Source organism: Athene noctua, chromosome 5, assembly GCF_965140245.1.
Source record: "Athene noctua chromosome 5, bAthNoc1.hap1.1, whole genome shotgun sequence".
Lineage (NCBI taxonomy): Eukaryota > Metazoa > Chordata > Aves > Strigiformes > Strigidae > Athene > Athene noctua.
Window position 1 is genome coordinate 58,263,350 of NC_134041.1, and position 23,583 is coordinate 58,286,932.

The 23,583-nt window shown below is 38.4% G+C and overlaps 1 protein-coding gene across 2 annotated transcripts in view; it reads right to left on the reverse strand.

The window, feature by feature from the left end:
• The window catches only part of ABLIM1 (actin binding LIM protein 1), a 153,477-nt gene that overhangs the window by 14,026 nt on the left and 115,868 nt on the right, over positions 1-23,583 (reverse strand). The window contains exons 12-18 of one of the 2 annotated variants that reach the window (XM_074907795.1): positions 20,636-20,671; positions 19,248-19,377; positions 9,001-9,105; positions 6,642-6,689; positions 4,190-4,336; positions 1,899-1,990; positions 1,659-1,764 (exon numbers count right to left, since the gene is read on the reverse strand). In XM_074907795.1, the coding sequence (XP_074763896.1) occupies positions 1,659-1,764; positions 1,899-1,990; positions 4,190-4,336; positions 6,642-6,689; positions 9,001-9,105; positions 19,248-19,377; positions 20,636-20,671 (664 nt within the window). Of the gene's footprint in view, positions 1-1,658; positions 1,765-1,898; positions 1,994-4,189; positions 4,337-6,641; positions 6,690-9,000; positions 9,106-19,247; positions 19,378-20,635; positions 20,672-23,583 lie in introns of both variants that reach the window. The other variant, XM_074907796.1, reaches the window with a different exon arrangement.

Below are 23,583 nucleotides of genomic sequence, written 5' to 3' on the forward strand. Positions count from 1 at the left end.
ACACACTGACTTTAAGAAACTAACATCTCAGCCCCAAAATCATCACAACCTTCCATACATTCTGTAAGTTACATGCAGCTTTATCACGCCATGGTGGCAGGTCATCAAGAACGAACACTGTGATTTTGCCAGGCTCAATTTTTTGCTACAAAGGAGAAAAGGCTATTAGTTTTGATCCTGTAACACTGTAATTGACAGATGGTTTGGTACTGACTTCAACAGGAGAACAATGAGAATGGGCAGTGCTGAGTGAATTCAAACAAGTTTGAGAATTTGGCATTCTATTCAAAATTATAGTTATCCTGTACATGATGTGACACTTCTGAGAATACAATATGATTCAACAGAGCTCTGTGACTCCTACTTTCATCCGAAATGAAAGTGAAGTAAGGTATCTGGGCGCATTCAACTTAGCATTTGCACCAACCTCAGAAACTGCACGAACAAGATAAAGACAATGTTGAAATGTTAAGAGTTTCAAACATCAGTGTTTTCAAATACATATGTAAAGATGGATAAATAGTAAGACTGTCAGCATAATGATCAATAGGAGCTCTACAGTTAATACAGCTCCTTCAGACAAGATCCTCCGTATAAGAATTCAATTTTTTGTTTTTTAAATGTTATTTTTACCACAGAAGGGGAGGGAATGTAGAACTTGAGGCACTGTTGTTGCCAGCAATAAGAAGCTTTGGGAATGGTACAACTGATTCCACAAAAGGCAACTGATGACTGCACTGATTATCACTGCAAAGAAGGACGGACACACTCCCAATAAAGGAGTCCTCCAACCTGTGCTAAGGTTAATAAAAAAATCATAAACCCTGAGTTAAGTGGGTAGACTCTGGCCCCTTAAAAATTACAGATAGTGAGGGAGAGTCACAGACATTCTCTCCAAGACCATAAATAGAGTCAACACACTTAAACAACAGGGAACAAGGAAATCCTAGTTTGCATGGCAGCTACTCCAGTGGACATCTCCAAAGAGACTCATCGTGTCCCTTCTTGGCTTGAAATACAGCTGCTGTACTACAACGACTGGTGGATGAAGAAAGTGAAATAAAACGCCCAAACACTTCTCTGGAGATCTGAGGAGGCCACAGATGTATACCAAAATGTGCAATCAGGCCAAGAATTGAAGCCACCAATTAGCCAAAACTGACTTTTGTCCTTTTGCTTCAGAACAGAATACACCCAATCAAAATGTCAGCCAAGGCCAAAACCCTGGCTCTGTTTGGAATATGCATCCCCACTGGTAAACGTTGCAGACTTTCTGTCCCTGGAAGGAGTGACTGAACAGTGATAGGAAACACCAGTTTAAGCAAAGCGTGTTATTGTAATTTAATAACCCAGCCCATTAGCATGTGTGTGATGTAATAGTCACCGAGTATTATTACCTCACTCCTTATCTATACCAGAAAATCTCCTCAAAATTGCCTGAAAATTCTCAACCTCGTATTTCTTCTAATTAAAAAAACAACCACAACACTCCTCCCCTCATCAAAACCAGCTAATGAATTAGGCCACTCTTTCAGGGGAGAACACCACATATACATACATCAAGCCATCTTCCCAGTGTTCTCTCTCCTGGGAGACAGCTTGATATGTGTATGTGTGGTGTTCGTTATTTACTGTTCATTATTAGCTTTATTGCCTACAGGAATTACCTGGAGAATCATAACGACTGGCAGAAAGGGCTGACCTATCGCGACTCTCCTTTTCCATCTCTTCTTTGAGTATCAATTGTCCCAGACCAGAGTTGAGCTACAAATGGCAATTAGAAAAATATATCAATAAAATAAAGCTGATTGAGACATTAGTAGAAACTGCTTACAGAAAACAAAGGGGCACTTTTTGGATGGTGTTCAGAAACAGCATGAAGACAAGCTTATAACTACCTTCATGAGCTGCTCCTCCTGCAGCTGCCGCCGTCTCTGTAGCTCCTCATCATCTTCCTCTCTTCCACTTGATCTGCGTCTCATGTCAGCTCCTGCTTCCGTAAAACCACAGTACAGAGAGAGCTTTGTGTATCAGTTCAACCGCAGCTTGAAGATTTCAATGCCAGTTCAAAGTACTGGTCAGTTTGATTTACTGAATAAACAAAGCAGTATTTTCTTGCAGACTCAAAAGATTTTTTAAAAACTCACTCTTAATAAAACTCACGCAGATAGCCTGCCCTATGGCTGTCAGGCTTCTTATAAAATTAACAAGAAGTTAAACTGCATGTAAGTTCCAAATTAAGCAACAGTCCAGGACACAAAAGCCATGAATCAATGTAATAGAAAAAAGGGGGTTCAGATTGCTAGTTCTGGAAACATGGGGTTTAATGGCATCAGTAACTGTATCAGTGGCTGAAAACATAAACTCTGATTCATATTTATACTTTCATCTAGACTCAGAAAAGCAAATCTGAATTAACAGTTCAAATGGAAATTTAAACTACGTTGATCTTCTAAATGGACACTCATATTTGGAATAAACAAGGTACTATTTTTATTCTAAAATGAAGCAAACGAACTTTGTCTATTGGATAACGCAAAAATTATTTGACACAGGTGTTCTACATTTTAGTTCCTTATTTTTTTATTGAATAATCTTTATTTTCTTGAACATTCCTAAGAAATAGTCCAATTTAGACACCAGCACACTTCCACAAATACACAGAATATGTTATTGCTGCAAGTATTGCTGCAAGCATTTAGACAGCAGTTGTATTTTTTTCTGCACAGGCTATATCCTGATATAGTTATTCACCAACCCTATTTGAATGAAAACTAAATTTTGCAACTAAAGTATCAGAAGCTTTATATCAATTAAATTGATGCTAATATGGAGAGAGACAGAAAGTTCTGGGAAAATATCTGTATTTAATTTATTTATTATTTTGTTTGGTGTGTCAGGCTCTTACAAGACTTTTCAGTACAACAGCGGTATTAGTAATTTTTTGGACAGTAGAGCTCATTCTAGCTCTGCAAGCAAAATATCACACACAGACAACAAGCCAAAAAACGTGGGGCTTACAGGTCTGGTTTTTTGTGATTAATCTTGTACAATGCCTTCTTATTTCTGAATAAAATACAGCCATGAGCACATCTTAATGTTCCAAACAGTCCTGTTTTATTTCTCAGATGTAACAAAAACACTTGATAGCCAATATACAAAGCAGCTTTACTGGAAATAATTAAAAGTTGTCACCCACTGCCTAGAGACTGAGCCGAAAGCCAAAATTTCCAACAAAGGCTCCACCTCGGACATATGATACAATAATGATGTAGTTATTATAAGCACTGTCAGTAGAATTTCGAGTATGTAGATGTTATCACTGTGACTGTAATGTCTGATAGGTCGCATACCATGTAAATGACATTTCCAAAAAATTGCCATTGCACATGCACTCCCTTCAGTTGGTCATTGAGCTCTCCCACCCTGTGTCTCCTCTCCCAGCACTTCTATGAAAATCCCATTGTGGTGAAAACCATATAGAAACCTGAAACAGGCAACACCTTCAGTGTTTCAGATATGACTTCATAAATGAACTAGGCTAGATATAGGCTATATAATATATAATACATAATATAGGCTATATATTTTATGCTACAGGGGTCAATAAAAATTATCAGAGAAAAAAACAAACCAAACAAAAATTTAAAAATGATGATGTGCATGATTTAAATAAAATAAAATAAATATACTTGTAGTGTTATAACACAGAAGAAAAATACAAAGTCTGTAGAAACAGTAGCTCTGAAAATCAGGACTTTTTTAGTCCGTTAATTGTTCATTGCTTCTTGCCATGGAATTAGTCATGTGGTTGGAAGCAATCGTATTTTCTGTGGAATATTTGCTATTAGCTTAGAACTAAAAGATTAAATAGACAATAACTGAAAGAAGTCAGGCTTGTGTGACACACCACATTTTTTAAGCTACTGCACCAGAGTTCACACAATTTGTCTGTGGGTTAATATCTGTGTGATCAATTCGAAAGTCCTTTAGCAAAACCTCTTTTAATCAGCGCTACTAAAATAGCTTTAAATTCACTCAGAGGTCTCACCAGAAGAGCTGTACTTTGTGGTGAACACCTGGAGTGGACACAATCTTCACTACCCATTTTTACATGTCCAGTATTAATCTATTTTGCTTACCAGTACCTTTTAAGCCATATTGCTTGTATCTTTGTTTTTTTGCATACCTATGGCCGCAAGGGAGGGAGGACCTGGCCAGTGGTCTGTCTCAATCTTTGGTATCTCGTTGGGTGCTGGTGCATGAGCTGCTGGGAACTTGGAGGACTTGATGATATCCTCGGAGGACTTGCTCTGTGCTGCCAAAGCAGCTGCATCTAGATGGCAATCAGGGAACTTAGCTATGTAATAATCTGTATCAATATAAAGGTCTTTCTTATTTTGGCAAAATTTTATACTTTACAAGAATTTAATTTTCAAAAGCAAACATTTTCACGTTTTGCTTTTCTAATTCCAATTTTCAGCAAAGTAATGTCTTTCTCTTGCCAACAGACTGGAATCAAACCTTCCTCTCCTCCCTCATCCTCACCCCCAAAATAACCCCAAATCAGATTTAGATTTTACTCGGGTTGCACAGTGTTAGAATCATTAGGCAAGAGTGAGAAAATTCACTCTAACAGTATTTGCCAGTATCTCCTAAGGACAGCTGATTATTAATGAAGGTGAGACCAGATTTAGGTATTGATCTGTATTCCCTCCAGGGCAAGAAAACAAATAGTTCAGACAAACAGCACTAATTTTAACTCTACTGATGCTAATTATTTCCTATGTTTCTGTCAAAAGCTGCAAAACAAACAAAAAAAAGACAGCTAAAACAAATATGTTTATTGAACCAGTGGATTTTTTTCTGCTGCATGCCCTTGCTTATGAGCATGCAGTAGTAGTAAAAGCAGATGTGAATTTATTAATAAATACTAAACTCTATTCAGATCAACTTGGCAGGGACAGGAGTTGCAATGAAATGAACCTCACCAATAAAATACCTCAGCAGTGGGGCATTCACTTAAAATTCCAGTCTAAGCCAAAATCTCTTAAAAGCATATGAGGATGTGCATTACGGCTTTCACTTCTTGACATTAAAAAAAAAAAATTTCAATAGGATTCAGTTTACATTAAAACTAGCCTTAACTACCTCTTATCTGCAAACTGTTAGCTGAAATAATTTTCTTTTATATGAAGCTACTGTATCACAAGCAAGGATTCTGGACTTTTTTTTCTTTTTCTCTTTTTTTTTTTTTTAAACAAAAACACATTTGTTAATGAAGTGAAGCACTGTGTTGCTCATCCAACAGGTTCAGAGTAGTTTAGGAACATCAGTATGAGATATCATTGGGTATTCTGCACATTTTATGATTAGGAAAATCTAAGCATAATTGCAGGTATGGAGGAAGCTGGTCAAAGTTTACAAAAGCATGACTTCAAACAGTACTTACGTATTAGAATTGGTGATGTCAGTGGTTAAACATTCACATGTTAATGGGAGGTGAGGAGATACATTAAAGCCATAAAAATAAACAAAAATAATGTTAAGACTTTTTCCAAAATGAGCATATGGCTTGAAACTTAAAAAAGAAAGAGGATAAACCCCTGATATAATACTACAGCAGTGTTATTTGCAATGCTCACTCCTGCCTACAGAATGGATTTCCTGGGCTTTGGTAATCATCTCAGCTTAACGGCTCTCAGCCATCTGTTCATCTAAACCCTGTAGTACTGCTAATTTGCTACTTAACCCTAAATATAGTTAGTTGGATAAATGGTCTGCAAAGGGATGTAAACTCAAAGACTTTAAAAAGTGGAGTCATCTGTCTTTCACAACATTAAAAATAATTTCTTACTCGAAGTTTACTGTTCACAACAGAAGGCAAGAGTGAACACACTCTGTTATAACCCTGACCTTGCTCTGCAGTAATAAGGACTGGCAAGGCAGTGGGCTTCTGCCACCATTTCAGATTTCCTATAACAAGAAAAGAACTTGCTACACCAAAAAGATTAGAGCACTAACACTGCTGAACAACTCAGAATCCAAATACCTGGAGAAACAAGTACAGCATACTGCCTGAGCTGTATCACAGGGCTTGAGAATCAAACGAGCCCTGGCAGTGATAAGTCACCTACATTATCTTCAATAATCAAAGATTCTTATTTAAAGCCACAGGTACATTTGGAATTCCACTCTGATAATAACATTTCCATCTTTGCTGTTGAAATAAATTATTGTACTTTGTCTGTTTAGAAGAAGGATATTCCATGAAGTCCCTGTCAGAAACAGTTTGTTGTTAATCCATTGTAACATGATCAGTACCCGTGTTCTGAAAATATAAACTTAAAAGAAGTGAAATACAGGAAGGCATCATAATGCTGAAGAGGCAGCAAAATCCCAGTTAATGGCAATTTTGCCATTAATATCAACATGGCCAAGATTTAAACCATAAGATCCAAATGACAAACATGTTTTAAAACATAACCACGCAGCAGGACATGCAATAACAGTTGTTTCAAGCTTGGACTACTAATTTTTTTATGCTTACAAAGTAAAAAATGAATGCTTTTCACTAGTCTGTGTGCCTTTTAATTTAGTTGACACTCCAGTTTTGAAATAAAAAGGGAAAGATCATTTACCATGTTGTTTGTAGATGGGCGGTTTTCTGTAAATGTTGACACCTTGATCTGTGAAATTGAGAAACAGAAAAATGGGAATATGAAAACTACTTCATGTGCAGAAAAACATAACTCCAGCACTAAAACAACAGACAGACCAAATCAAGGATGTAGCACAAGAAAAAGCCAGAAAGCTATTTCTAGTATTATACAAAACCAGATTATTCAAAGAAAAGAAAACATAAGAACAAGTGAAAAGTCAAAGACATGTGGTATGAAGTCCTTTGGAGCTGATTCGGTAACATGTGGATGCATCCAGTTCATGAACCATTCATTTTAAACATCCCGAAGATTATCAGTGGGATAAAAGTTAGAGCAGAAATGCAAACAAGCAAGACATTTCAATGGTGAAGATACAAGCCATTTGGGGAAAACCAGCCCAAATAACTTCTGTGGAAAATTGTGCTTCAGTCATAACAGCTCAATTTTCTTTCCAACTGACCGGCTGGATTGAGCAGAGGAGAATGCAGTGAGCCTACAATTCACTTTAAAATGCAGAGAACAAAATAGCTGCTTAATACACTGTTTTGAACAGTCAACAACAGCTACACTTGAGTGAATCAAAGGGACGCTTTGTGCAGTGTTAACTGATACCCTACTAATTCTCAAACCACGAGGATAGATCTTATTTCTTTTTTGTAATTATTTTATTGTAAGCACCATATTGCATGTTATCAATGTAAATGAGAATAAAAACACTCCCCAGAATTCTAATGCAGTAAATCTACAGCATATCTAAAAGATACCATATTCTTACAAATAATAATCTAAGACAGGAATCAGTTTGTTCTAAACTACCTTCCCACCCAAGCCAACACTTCATGTATTCGGCACAGCTACAAATACAAAAGTTAATCTAAAATCAGTGCTACAGTGCAAAAATCTGTCAAAATCTTATTCAAAGACCAAAAAGAGCTACCGAGAACTAGAAAATTAATGTCAGAAACCCATTTTGCTGCTTCATACTGCCTGAAAAAAGTTTCCAGTGACATTAAAATGGAAGATGAAAAAGCATTTTAGAAATACATGCTGTGTATCGCAGGTCCAATTAAAGTGCTACAGGAGACAATTTAGCTTTTGGCGTTAAGGAAAGCTAATCCTAAAGATCTATTGAAACAGAGGCAAATCTTACTCTGCAGAACCCTACTCCTTGACTAAACAGGCAAATTCATTGCACACAAAGACACTGAGGTATTTCATTCTTGTTAGTGATCTGTTATGGCTACTTGACCCGCAAATAGGTATAAACATTACAAGGGTAGTCATGCAGTACTTTTGCGCACATCTACACCAGAAAGCTGTAAAGATGATAGGAACACAGCTCCTTCCGTGGCTGCACTGTGCCAGCTGAGGAGGACAGCTCTCCCACCATGCTAGGATTATTACTCAGAGCTCTTCATGCAAGTGCGCTTTAGCTTACGCAAGTCAAAGTGAGCCAGGTTAGCTTCAGCAGTTAAAACAGCCTACCTTAGCCAAGCCAGGTCACACTGACTGAAAGGGAAGTTCCCGCAAACAGTTTATCTGCCAGATCTGAGGAAAGGAGGAAGAGCAGTAACCTCTGGCAGTGCGAAAGGATACTAGACTGAAGGGCACCTGAAGAATAACTGGATATAGTAAGGCTTTCTGCTAGCACTGATGCGGTCAGAAGATGTATCTCCACAACCCTAGGCATATGCACCCTCATCCCATCAAAATCCAAGACAGATGATCTTCTCAGAGGCTGGAAGAACTGGGTGGCTCACTTCAAAACAGAGAATGCCCTTATAGAGAGGACATCCTAAGGCATACATCCTTGTGGATCTGCAGGTCCACAAGCCATTGCACAAATCAAGCAAAGAAACATCCTCATCTATTTTTTAAAAAAAGGGAACACTAAACTAGAACTGTTGGGTTCAGGACCAAAACAAGTCACAACAATCTGAATGAACAACACACTTAATGGCTCACTGGTCAACTCTTTTCTGCATGTGAATCAAAACCAACTCCTCCAAAGTTAGCAGAGTTATGCTGGTGCTCGGCTGGTGCAACTGGGAGGAAAATCAAGCCCTATATAACTCATATTCAGCTCACAGGCCATCAACAGACCCTTGAAAACCAAGGCATTCTAACAGTGAAACACCTGACCAACAGAATAGATAAAAATCACAATGAACCCCCCACCATATCTTAACACACTACTCCTCTCAGGAAGCGCAGTTCCAAACCCTGAGGGTGCACCCCATGGTAAACAGCGTGAAACAATGGAGACAAGACAAAAGTTACAAAGGCTACATTCTACACTGTGACAGGACACCGAGACACATACAGTGCCAGCTCCTACCTGGAACATGGAAATGTTTAGGGGCCTGAGCGTAAGTTGGAGTGAGAGGGCGGCTGTCGGGCCGATAGGGGACAGGGGAGTTCCGACCGCTGGACGGCTCATTGCCTCCAATGAAAGAATGGAGAAAACAAAATGAGAAGAGGGAGAGCAATAAAAAAAAGCAAGCCCAATCAAACCCAAACAAAACTGGTGGAATCAAAACCTCTAGGGAGAAAAGAAGTTGAACCAAAAATATAAACACAAACAATAACAAGAACTGGTAGCCCTGGTGACTTTTTTCCCCTGATATTCCTGCAGAGACAAAAATTCATGTTCAGGCTGGAGTTGAGGTTTGAGCAGCTCAGACTCATTCTGTCGGCATGCAGGCAGGAGCTGTGTGCTCGTAGCTGGTGATTAGATGGGCAGCGTGGAAAAAAAGAATGGAAGGTTACTTGGCAGTGATTTAGTACGGAGATCAATATTTGGAGTTAAAAGTTGCAGACACAAAGCATAGTAGTTGATATGCAAACCCAAAATGAAACCAACTCCCAAGCAGGTAGAAGCAGATGCTGGCAGTTACTACGGTTCCCTAAACCAAAAGCATACAGAAGCTAGAGATGGAAAATTGTGGTTAGGTCACTTGGCCCATATCAAAAGGCATAACTGTTCCTTACACACTCTTTCACTGGTTTAGCTCTCTGGTAGGAAATTTTCGATATGGCAAGATAATTTGTTAAGTAATGCATCCCAACTGCTGGCTGTACCCATATTGTTGGTGTCACCCCAAATCTCTGTCAATGCCAAATTTGGCTCTGGTGACAATACTTCACCACTGGTGATTTAGCAAATCTGAATCTAATGTCTAAAAACTTAGGATCCATTTTGCACACAAGGTTTGTTTAATTTGTAGGATTACTCTCACCAGGACTATTTCTTTGCCTCCTAACAATCCACCATAGCTATTCAACGGCCCTGAAAGTTCCTGAGCCTGTCAGGGCAAGAGGACTGTCGCAGAACCATGCTGACTGATTCCTAAGTATCAAGACATAACAGCCAGATATCCAAACGCACAACTGTGTGTGTATGATAAAAGAATGGTGCTGCCTTTTACTTTGTGCCATTCTTCACGCTAATGCAAACTTGCACAAGCAAAACTGTCCACATGAATGCTTATTTTACACAGGTATGAGTGACCACAATGGTGAAAAGTACGGCAGCATCAAATCCCTTCCATCCTTCAGGTAGGCACAAAGGCTTAATAAAACCTAGAAAAGCTGATTAACAGAGCAAGGAAAAAAAAAAAAAAAAAAGAGGGGTGGACAAGTACAGGAGGGCTGTAAAACACAACAAAAAATAAACTGCAGTCCTCCTTTCAGCTACAGGTTTCCTATGTCCCCTTAGAGGACCCAAAACCTTGGACTTGGCAGAGATTTATTTATTTGGTGCAGGTGGGGGGGAAGGAAAAAGGAATTTTTCTTTACACTTCACACAGAAGCTCCTCTTTTACTTGAACGGTCATCTGTCAATCTAAAAGGCACCAAAAAAGAGAAAAAAAAAAGCACTCTTTAAAACCTTGCTTAGAGATGTGCCAGCAGAAGCCTTTGCCAGTATACAAGTTAATCCATCTGCATGTTTTAAAAATTACATGCACATTTCAGGGGGCTTGGCTGTACAAAATTTTTCCAGAAGAATGCATGTGCAAAATTCCATAGGGAGCACTTGGATATTTCATGATGTTCTTTCTGTAAATGAAACGATGCTCTTTTCTGTAAATTACATGATGTTCTTTCAACCACAAGAGTTGATGGTGGTTCTCTATTTTGGGCATAGCGATGTTGAGCTTCTGGCCAGGTAACAGTAATTGCTGGGTCTCCTAACATCAAAAAGCAGTATGAATGATGTGTTAAAACTATATTGTCTTAATGTATGTTCCTATACTTGGCAATTCCAATAGTGTTCTACTTGTCCTGCCTTTGAGATATTGTGATGGTGAAACACCTAACTTAAGCTGATATTACTTATGTCTTTTGTTTCTATTAAGAAATTATGAGTTACTTTTCAATAAAACCATTGTCTTATAGGGAAAAAAATATCAGTACTGAGATGGCCTCAAGATAGAGTTAATTCTAAAATTTATAACCTTTATAGAGACATGTCATTCTGACTCCTGCCTCCATTAGCACTTAGTATATTCAATGAAAGAGAAGAATCAAGTGATTTATTGAACTGTGGACTTGTCACAACAGAGGAGTCACAAGTACATTTTACCTGTTGGGAACTGGTAGTCAAAATAAGGGCACATTCAATTTACAATGCCTCTATCACCAACACTACAAATACAGGGAAGAAACCCCACTTGTACCCCCTTCTTTGTCTCAACTAGACACAACTAAATATGCTCACATCCATAAATATACACTGGCTAATCTTGTATCTGGTATACAGATAATTTCTTTAGAGAGAACTGGTGATGTTGTATAATGCATACAGCACCAGGCAGATAATTAGTGTGGCATCATCCTTCACATGGTGCTTTACTGATGTCTCTGTTGGCTTCTATTTCCTGGGGTTCTTGTGCAGTCTCTCTCTTCCTAATGATTCCTACTAGTACTGACAAATGACTCTCCTTTACACTTTCTAGGATGGCAGTCTCATCATTTCCAACCACTGCAGGAGGGAATGGTACATCTACTTAGATTCTCATTAGATCATCCCTGAGGAGCCCAGTCTGATAACAAGGCTTAAGTGCTTCAAATGCAGCTGTAAAATCACCCACAATTTATGAAACCAGTGCCAACATCTGTGGAACGTGCACAGGCACACAGAAAAGGGGAGCTGCTAGCCTGCCTGTACCTGCCTTCCAGGGCCTCGTGGCCGGCCTGCTTGCAGCTTTACATAAAAGTAGGGGCTGTGCATGCTCTGCATTTGGGTTCCTTGCTGCTGTGCCTGCACATGAGAGGCTCTCTTACTATCTCAGATATGCCGTAACTAGTGTTAACTCCACTAAGCAACAAGAGCACTACAGTTCGCCAACACTATAGGAAAAACTACTTCCCACATCCCTGGCATGAGGTTGAATATGTGTGCGTGTAGGTGGGTGGGGGATGTTAAGAGATAATGAAGTAAGTTTAAAATAAAAATCAATCACTTGAGCACAGCAGCCTAGAAGTGAAATTCAGAGGCTTTTTTTCCTTCGTTCTGTTTGCTCCATCAGGTGGTTCCCATTTTCTGCAGCTCAATTTGTTAAGCAGGTTCCCCTAGCAGTCAGGAATATAATTGCTTGCCTACCCATAGCAGAGTGTAATACAGGTTCCTGCTGCCTTCTAAAGTGTTCACCACTGGGCTCACTGTGTGATTCACAAGCTAAGTTCACAGAATCAGGCCAAAAACCCCATATGCAACCAACACTAAGCCTTCTGTCAACTTGCAACCAACGTTAAGCCTTCCGCCCACTTGCAATTTAGTTGCTCTACTCTGAAAAGACATAGGAAAAAGGGCTCAACACCACCTGAAATACTGTCCTATTCAGGTTTTGTCAAACTATCATTCATCATCTTGCCCAGATGTGTAGCCCTTATTTCCCACACAAAACTGAAAGTCATGAAAAAGCCAAAGCACGGCTGTTTTCCGGAGCAGAGCTTTAAGCTGCATCTCCAAAACCCTGGAAATAGTTATCAGTCACAGAGAACATTTGATTTCAGAGACCCGCCTCAGGGAAGGAAAGCAGGAATCTATGAAAACCAAGGCCCAAATTCACCATGAAGGTGGGCAGATTCTTTATGGGAAGGTCTGTGAGCAAAGGAATACACATTAATTGGAGCTCTTTATGCAGAAATCTTACGGGGGCTTTGCAATATTCTTGAATGCCTCTGAAAAATTCTAGGCATGTGAGATGAAATCCTCGTTCTCAATGAGAGTTTTGTCTTTGATTTCAGTAGGGTCAGGGTTTCTTTCATTCATGGACTTGTTTTGATTCTTTCATAGCAAAGACAGTACTTTATTGAGACAAGACCAAATCCAATAGAGTCCAAACAAGATTAAATGAAGCCTAAGCTGATGCATATTACACCCTCTTCCAGCTCATTCGATATATACGTTACATCAACAAACTTTCACTAAGACTTTCTGAGGCATATTTAGCCACTTTGCTCCTCAAAGTTTACATCTGGCCATGTCTACAAGGCTTGAGCATCACACTTCTTTAAGCATTATGTTGTGTGAAGACAGACTGGAACTGGCCTAAATGTCTACTTTTCTGGCTTGATGATACAAAATTAACACAGGCATAACATGTTGGATGTCACTTTTATTATGACTATCCTGACTGGAAATTATGCCCCTTTACCAAAGCAGTTTTGGAACGATCCATATTCTCTGATTCCTAAAGGAAGAAAATCCCCAAAACTATAGCTTTATGAAATCTTTCTTATAAACTGACACCCAGTCCACCTTCCTGCTAAAAGTACAAGTGCTTTCAGAAAGGCTGCTCAAGTAACAAGGAGATGACGTGATGCCTTTTCTTTGAATCACTGCAAATGTATCTATCACATCTAATTAACCCCTACAGTGCTATAGTTCTCATTTGAGATTTATTCACAAGGGCCTAATTCCCTAGTACACACAGAAATGCCACTCTCAAGGTAAAATAATGTAGTTTTTTAAACTTTGAAAACAGACACTTAGAATACCCAAGGCAAACCCCTACAGATAAGAATATCAGGGAGTTGCAGTAGATGCATCCCATAATCTCCCTTTTCTGCTGCACAGATGTATAAAGGGAGTATTTGGACACACATGGTATGCAAGGAGGACAAATGAAGAACCACGTGGGAAACCCAGATCAATCTCATCAGTTGATAACAAAATATCTAGTTCTAAACATGAAGTAGTGTGAAGAGGACACACAATACAGTGCATGGGGACTTCAACCAACACTACTTGAATGTTAAAAAAACCCCACACCACCCTGTCAATCATACACTGGGCAAGCTATATTAGCTCTTCCTATGACAACACTTACACCTGCATGTTGTAACACTAGAGATGTTTATTTAACAAAAAATATTACCAATCCTTATCACCTCGCCTTTCTTTAAATGCATGTGCACTGTTAATACACCTGTGCATAGATACACTACATGTCTTTTCAGAGTATATCTGATTAAGAACTATCTTCCATCACATTCCTTTTACAGGACAAGCCAGAGCTTGCTTTGACTTAGGGAACATTATGAACACTTGTTCAACTAATGTTTTGTGAGCACTTTGTTGATCACTTAACACACTGGAAAAATTACCAAGGTCTTCAGGCCTTCTGACCTTTTGTACCTTTCAATATTTTGTAGTAATGGGAAGACAAAACTTTTTCCTAAGCTGTTTCAATAGCTACTTATCTTCACCTTAAAGACGTCAGAGAAATAACACTGATTTTTATCTAATTTAAGTGTAATGTAGGATCTTATTGTATCTTTGCCTGCTATATGGGAGAACCTTCTGTTACCACACAGGTACACAGACACTGAACAAATCACTACAAAATCTTTCCATTTGATAGTGTTATTAACAGCCATAACTTTTTCACTACAAGACTGGGAATTATTTGGTGGTCCTTCTCTGAAGCTTCTGCAGTGTTTCTTACATCACCCATCCTGCTGGGACTGTTGATCTACCAATTCAATTCCCTGTAGAATTTGCTCAAGCACCTAATGTCTCTACTTAGCTATTTTGGCTGCAGCATCTTTCTGCTGTCCTATCCATTCCTCCTAACACCCACTGGAACAGTCAAATCCTCTTCAGAGTCACTGCTCTTCCCAGCATGTCCAGATGGACAGTCACTTAGAAGCACGGCCTACGTTTGGCTATGCTGTACACTGAGAAAACTGTTGCTCATGTTCTTTACTGATTACTACTCTCCCCATCTGCATGTCATCAGGGAACTCCGCAATACTATTTTATGTTTTCTTCCAGATCATCACCAAAACTACCCCAAAAGACTTTATCTGTGTACATTTTATAAATGTCTGAGTTTGGCTCTGAGGGAACTCAGCTTGCAGTGCTGAACTGAAACACAAAAGTGGTTTTGGGGGGTTTTTTTGAGCAGTGTCCTTCCTTCTCAGGGACAAAAACCAGAAATAAATTAAAACCATGCTGATATTCCCACCACATTAACCTAGGCACAAAACTTAGATCACCTTAAGAAGGTGGTTCTTTCTCTCAACTAACTATTAAAAGATTACTCTTTCAATTCAGCCATGTGAATTAAAAGATGTGGGTACCTCTTCTCAAATGTACCACATCCTCAGATGGTATAATACACTGTCACAGTAATATGAATTTGAGTTTTCAGGAGCTTTGTTGAGTTACAACACATAAATCCTGTACAGGCCCAAGACCTTTATGTCAAATTTTCTGAAAATTGTGGATTCTTACAATGTCTTATGTTACATACCTGATAAGAACCATACCCATCCCTTTGTTTACAGGGCCTTTGTTTACAGTTTACAATCCCACTTGGCCTTTTTACCAATAACTGAGATACATACCTAATCTACACACCAGGTAACTCTGAAATCTGAAAACAATAAAGATGGATTTCCAATAGTTCTTCTGATTTATCTGCTGAAGAAGCTATTTTCTCAACAGAAAAAGAATGAAAATGTCACCTGAAAGAGTGTGAGCATTAATTTGGATTTACAGCAGAGAAATGTTGAAATTGCAAGGACTATGAATTAACTGCATGCTGAAATGAGCAGTGTATCTATTTTTAAGGGTCCCAATCTTTTAAGTTTGAAGTGAGGTTTTTTTTTAGTGACATAATAGGAGTGCATATTAATAAAAATATCTAAGAAAAGACAAGAATAAAATTAGTAATGGTGATCTGAATGCTTGAAGAGCTATAATGTTGAGATCTATTAGCATTTCTTGACAGTTCATGGCAACAACTTCCTTGCAACTGTTTTTGATTATCTCCAGTTTATGATTATCTACATTAATCAGTGGTGGCAGAATAGAATCTATGTTCAATTTACTCAGCTGCCTCTTTTTGAGCTCTTGTAGGTGATATAAGCTATGACCTTCTCCCCCAACAGGAGAGACAGCATAGGCAGAGAGTGCTCCAATAGAAATAAAAGTAAAACCTCATTCACAGAAAGCAAGAAAGAAAACAAAAAGCTTATTGAGCTGAGTGAGCTCCTTGAAGGGACACAATGAAAGAACAACCCTCCCCCAAATCAAACCATGGAAAATAACAGATTGAAAAACAGAGAAATGACCATATCCTCAGGTAGTGTAAATCCCTGGCACTCTACTGCCTTCAGCAGAGTCTGCTGATTCTCACTAGTTGAGGAGAGGCTTAGAGATTTTAATTTTACTTGGTTGGGCACTAATTATTGCCAATGTGATTAACAGTTAACTTCCTTGTTGCCATTGATCTTTAGGTAAATTTTTTTTCCCCTACCCTTATTTTTGATCATCCGGGCAATATCTGTAGTCAATTTTTACATACATCTTTTAAGAATGTGGAGATAATAATTAAATTTGGTACGCTGACTGCTGTAGTGATTGTTATGTACTGCTTTAGAAAGAAACTAAATTAGACACATATAGGTTCTAAATAGTAAATGATAATGCTTTCCTGCATATTTTTAATAGGTAATTGCTTGATGATTCTTCAACTAGGGCCCTTAGAAATGACATATTTCCTCCAAAAAAAGGACATTATGTCTATTCTAACATAGTTTTAAGTGTAACGGCACATTTCGAGGCATGCTCAGCTATACAGCCAATGACAACCTTCCGGAGATACAGCTTATTAGCTTTGACAGAATGCTAATAAATCTCCAGCCTGAAGGGTACTCCCTGGGGAGGCCTGGCTCCTTACCTTTGACATGGGGGATGAAGTGGTGTCGGAAGGGGGAGTTGGGGCGGGAGTCATGGTGAGCGGAGCTGAGACTGCTAGTGCGCAGGTATGACAACCGCTGCACACCAGTAGAGAGCAGCTCTGCGGCAGCAGGGAATCGGGGGGCAGAACAAAATGAAAACAAAGAAAAACAATAAGAGAAAGGCAGGGAAGGAGGCTTCAAAGGAAGAAAAAAAAAGGCATTGAACAATTAGGATTCTGAAAAGAAGGAAGGAGAAAAAAAAAAGGTTAAAGACGTACCGAAGGGTTTATTAGTGTTAGACACAATTACAGGAAGTATTAGAAGAGAGGCTCAGATCTGAACTGCATCACTAACTTAGCATAACATTTATTGGCTTAACGAGCTTCTGATCTATGTCTTGTTACCAAAAAGTTGCCTGGTACCAGCATGCAAACATCACAAACATTGACGCTCAATTAGTTAAGAAAGCAGCTGTTTGAAAAGTGCCTGATCAAAAAATGTCAGTCAAGAGGCATGCAAGCTGTTTTCTATTGTTTTAGGACATTCCAAAATGCTGCCAACATCAGCTAGGGCACCGCAGGAGGAAAAGGCTGCAAACTTTTTCAAAACTTGTAGCACTCAAATTTTTGCAGAACCTTATGCTGACAACGTCAACACAGCGGTTCACTTCTCTCTCAAGGGCTACCTGGGAGCCAAAGAGAAGTTATCTGGGGCCACTGGGTTTATTCAGAGAGAAACTATTCTTGCAAATAACATGATAATAGGAAGTGTCATTAGGAGAAAAATGGTAAATACACATGTGCTATTATTCAACATGAATAATTACTGTGGGAAAATTATAAAGTAGCATAAACAATTACCCCAAAGCAGGGTAGGAAAGATCAAAATGATGAATTCGACACAATTACTTCTGGGTCATATGAGAAACAGAAACAGGTGAGCCAAAGATGAGATCATCTGAACAGAGATAAGTTTGAACAAATATCTTCTCAGAAAATCCCTCAGGCTGCGAACTTTTGAAGATTTTACATTTGAATCCAATCTCTAGCTTGAGCCCATCTGCCCATCACAAGAGTTACATAAACAGAGACTGCTTCTGGGGAAGGTCCTTGACTGAACACAGACCGTAAAACTCAATCACAGTAAAGTCTGGAACAGGGCCTGGATTTGTTCATATTGCTGATACAACTGACACAAATGGAAAAATCCCCTCAGAATTGCCAGAATCAAGAGACAGAAGTTTGCAGCTTTTTCATGCTTTTAAGTCTCTTTTGGTTTCAGTTATAACATCATCTTAAAACACAGCCATGTTGTCAGCACTAAGTATCAGACACAATTTGCTTCTGTCCCACCTCCCTTGGGTCCTTTAAATAAGGCATTCACTGACAGACACAATTAGCTGCTTTCAGCCCACCCCCACTAGGAAATGGCTACTGCATTCAAGTTCCACAGTGGTGGCTCTATTACAAATCTTTAATTTTAAAAATGCAGCTCCTATTGTATATGGGCTTTTGGCATCCCAACTGTTCAGCTGTAATCACCAAAGATGATGAAACTGCACGGTTGTATCACTTAATTTAAAAACAGATCACAAAGATTTAATTCATTACCATAAATAATAAAATCCATTTTGAAAAGTCTTCAATGAATAGCATTTAGAGATAGATTTTTATGCAATCTGGATGTAGATGAACAGTCCATTTTCATATCTGGCTTTTATATACACAACCAATAATTCTGAGTGCACTGGGAACCTGAATGACCTGTGTATTTTTTATATTGTACATAGAACTTCTACATCACTGCTAAACCAGTAAATGAGGTTTGTGCTTTTAAAATGTTCCCAGGCAATTGACTATGGTTTTAATTGAGAAATCTACCTTGTGAACTACGACTCTATGTTTTAAAAAATTACTACCAATTTGGAATATCTGGCAGTTTTGCTGCTGAATCTGAGATTCTATGGCTACACCAAGCTCTAAATGAAGTGGGTTTTAGGAGGGAGGAATCCTACATTACTGACTTCTCCAGTCAAGCCATAACTTTTGTTTCCAATATATGATACTTTTCCCAAATTCCAGAATGAAGTTTGTGATTTACTACTAGAATTTTTTTCTTCTTTTCAGAAACATATAAAGATTTAAAAAATAATTAATCAGAAACAAAATCTGAAGATCCATATTTATGATGTAAGAAACATTCATCAGCCTAGTGCAAAAGACTGCATCAATCAAGAACAAAACAACAGGTAGGAGATATTAAAATACGCAACAATTTTTCAATCCTAAATTTTTACTGCTAAGAGAAAACAAGTGCTTCGCTGCACCACTAAGTGACATAATAAAGAAACAATAGTTTTACATATACTTCTAATACAGTTGCCCTTACCAGGTCTGTGGAAATGCTGAGGGGAACGTGACATGGTGGGTGTGTAGCTATGACGACTATACACTGGAGAATTAATGGAGCCCTGACTAGTAGACCTGTGAATCATGCGATCCCGAACATCTTGATAACCCTGCAGAACAGAAGCAGTCACTAATAAATGCAAATGCACATTACGTATTTTTAGCAGCACTTAACTTTCACGGATCTGGAGACATCAGCAGGAGATACTGAAATAACAATATCCCTTAAGCTTTCAACTTCATTATGACTAATGATCTGTTTCAAAGACTCCAATCCATTTTAATAGCCTGGGTCAGAGTTCAGTCTTGGAAGGTTCCAACTCCACCTGTAATTTCTATTACATTCTATACAATCCTAGATTTGCCCACATTCCTGTGACTCCATAAGGGAAGCTGCATTTGGAGTATGCCTGTCCTGCAGCATGCTGCACAAGATACAAGAGCTAGCCTTCAGCTTGGAGACCAGCAAGAATTCAATGGGTACAGCACAGAGCTCTCCGCAGGTTAATTTACCACTACCAGGACTAGCTACATCAAAAACTATTTAGTATCCAAATTAGATTCCCCTTGTATCTGAAAACATGACACCTTCTTGTACAGCAAAATTCAATTTACTTGGTTTCCCGTAGAAAAAAAGCCAACAAGAAAAAAAAATGCCACCCCAAAATGAACAAACCTACTTCCCCACCGCTACAAAACAAATCAAATCAGGACAAAAGTGACAGGACTGATGTTAATACATGAAGATTTGCAAGAAATTTTATAGTCATTTTTTTAACACGTAGCAATCACTACAACCTTTACATTGCAAATAATCAAAACCGCCCACCTCCCAAATCATACTGATTCTGCAGTGGCATCTATTGTATTGTGACAAAAGACTTACAAAATGCTTCATGTTATTGTGCTGTTCAAATTAACTCCTATGGAAAAGCAAAACCAAACCAAACCATAGTAATGCTTTCTTCAAAACAAAACTGCAAATCTTTTAGTAGCAAACATTGCTTATTATTTAGATGCTTCGAGCATCATTTCAGCTCATGTAAATCATCCAGCTCCTGAGATCCGAGTCTGCATGTGCCACAAGAAGGATGAAATACAAGAAGTGACCTCTTCTGGACAAATCACTCTGCTTTATAGACAACAAACGGGCAGGAGTGATAGCTTCATTTTTTGTACAGTCTCTCAGTAAGAACTTAATGTTTTCTTTCTACAGTTATTTTTTGTTAAGTTTCAATATTCAGAAAACGTGCCTATGTGGCAAACAGAGATGGATCAGACTGACAACAAAATCAACACCTGCATTTGCTGAAGTCGGTAATTCTAATCACAGTAAGATACTGCCCCCAAAGGTTCCACCAAACTTACTTCTGCAGACGGGGTAGGTGATAATGTCCTTGGAGACTGCAAAGACATAAAAATAAGGTTACCGAAACATCATTGCATGTGCTGGGCCAGAAAATGGCAATCTAAACATTGCTGCAGATACACTGATATATGGCAACGTAAGATGGCAATGCAGAAATTACTGAGGCCACTGCAGCACTGGAACTTGCTTTTTCCACATTGCTCAGGAACTGGTCCATAAATCATCGAAGCAATTAAAGTTTCTGGGAGAATATAAGCATGATTAATTCAGTCAAATATCATGCAACATCATCTCTCAGCCATCTAATCATTGTGGTAATTAAAACATAGCTGTAAAGATCAAAATCAGAAAGGATTATTAATTTAATAACCATGCCTGTTATGAAGAAATCTTTAAAGTGGAAATCAAAAGTAAATAATCTTAACTCAGAGTTTTGCATGGAAAATCAGAAATACAGAATAACTTCCAGGATGAAGCATGCTTCTCCTCCAACACACATACTTCAACAAAAACGTGCTTCTCCCCGAGGCCCTACATTTCATACCCATGCAAAGGAGTACGTAGTTGTCATCAACATTTCTTTGATATGATCTCCTTTAAATCTCTGTGTTCTTCCATAGTTACATAAGGAGAACAGACAGGAATTACAGGCATGTATATTGAAAGAACTGCACAAAGGCCAGTGGGCAGAAATATGCACAATATTATGAAAAGTTTCTATTACAGAGATAGGGAAACTGAGGAAGGAAATATCTTTAGAAATTAAACATGGGATTATGCATACAATGGTGGTACAAACAAGAACAAAGGCTATGTATAACTACCAGTTATGTGCCCTTTAATCACTAGACAATTTGAAGCTGGAAGATCATGATTTAATTATTTTCTTTATGCACTAAACTTCAATATTGTTTAATTGCCATAATAAACTGGGCAAGAGATTACGCTTTAAATAAGACCACTATTATTATAGAATGATACAGATATTAAGATAATGTCTCAGAAGCAAAACTGCTGATTCTGGTCTATTACAATAATGTACAACAGCAGTAGTATATGCAGAAATTCTGACAATAAATATCCAGCTATACATTTTGTATTGAGAAACCATTAACTCTCATGATTCTGGTGACACTGTGAATGCAAAATATCCAAACACGATTCAATAAAGCTTTTTAAAGACTGCTTTCATTACCTTCCATCAAAGCCTTGAATGTCTTTTACATTCTTGTTTTCCTAATCCTTATAACTGCACTAGTTCTATACTGCAAACAAACCACCATTTCATTACAGATCCAACAGCAGCAGCTATAAAAATTCTTCTCCGCATGAAGCATATTGCACAAAATGCTTTGTAGCATAATTCTTTACAAAAACTGAGAGCTAATCTAAAACTTTCAATATGAATGAAAAAGCACATGTTGTGGTGTGCATTCCAACATTTTTAAAGTAGTAATTTATGTGTTACTGTAAATAAATTTCCATAATCTGCTGTGGTTGCTGAGATGTTAAGGTAATGACTACTGTAAAAGGTAGTCACAGGAATCTAAGACTGGGGAGGCATGCCAGAAAAGTAACACGCTGAATCCATGACCAACCTTTTAAGTATTTTTATTCCATCACCATCCAACATCATCTCCTTGCCTTTTGGGAAACGGAGCAATGCTCTGCAGCCAATTTACTGTTTTATCATGCACAGGTGAACTGCCATGCCTCAAACTCAGTCTGCCAAGGAATGCTTGGGTCTTCAGGGTTTATGAGGTCTTTTAAAATCTGGTCTATCACAGAAGTCTACACTAGTCAGTTCAAAACACACTGTGCAGTCGACTGAGAAGAAACAGCTCAGTTCCAGAATAGTGAGCCAGTGGAAATAAAAGGTGATGATTCCAGATTGGAACAAATGGGAAAAAAAACCCCCAAACATAAGAAAAAGGCTGTGTAGACAGCCTGTTTTGACAAAATTTACAGTAAAACTTCTACTCACTGCAACAGGCTCAATGCTCTATCACTCTGACATCTAAGGGGCTGCTCTAATACCTGAAGTTGTACAGGTTATTTTGTGCTCTGGGAAATTTCTGTAAACTTTTACAGATGTCATTTTGTAACACAAGTTCCAGCATTTTGCATCAACCTCGTTTTAACTGTCATCTTACTAAACAATCAGATAGGATGTTTGCTCCATTTTGAAGCTTCTATCACATTAGAAAAAACCTTTTCTTATTTTACGGCAGCTTGTTTACTGAAAGCTGTTACAGACATTCAGTGCTTACAATAGACAGAACACTAGAAACATAGGACATGCAGGTAAAATGCTGCTTCTCTCAATATTTATGCAACAAAAGTCAGAGCTGAGAAAAGACGATTTCAGTGCTAATCAGGTTGCTGCCAGCAGAGCAGAAGTTATAGGACATGAAGAACCTGAGTAACTGACAATTTCTGGAAACGTTATCACTACATTAAGGGTCATCCTCAGTAACAGAAGATTTATTTACAGATCTCATTTCGTATCTCTTAATCTCTTTTATATCAGAAGCTAAACCAGCTCTTGACAAGCTCCCTCCTCTCCCTGCTAACTGCTGGCAGGTCTGTCACTGAAATGCCCGATCCCGCTAGATGGCGCTATGTGAAAACAGTTTTCATCAGGCTTCCAGAAAAATAAGACTGGGATTTAAATGAACAAGAGAGATTATGAGTGAGAAACTTTTCAAAGCATTTCCCTTCCATTGCAATAAAGAAGAAAGTCTCATGCTGTGTTTTTACACTTTCTATGGCTAAAGTATATAATTCTCTTGTAGCCCATTCCCTGTAATTAAGGTTTATCTCTACTGGATTAACTATGGTTCTTCTTGATCATCTCCCTTTCATCACCCAGAAATCTTCCTTAGCTAAGCTTGGAGATATTTTTTTTTTTTTTTTTTTTTCCAATCATGGTGAAGGGCATTTCTAG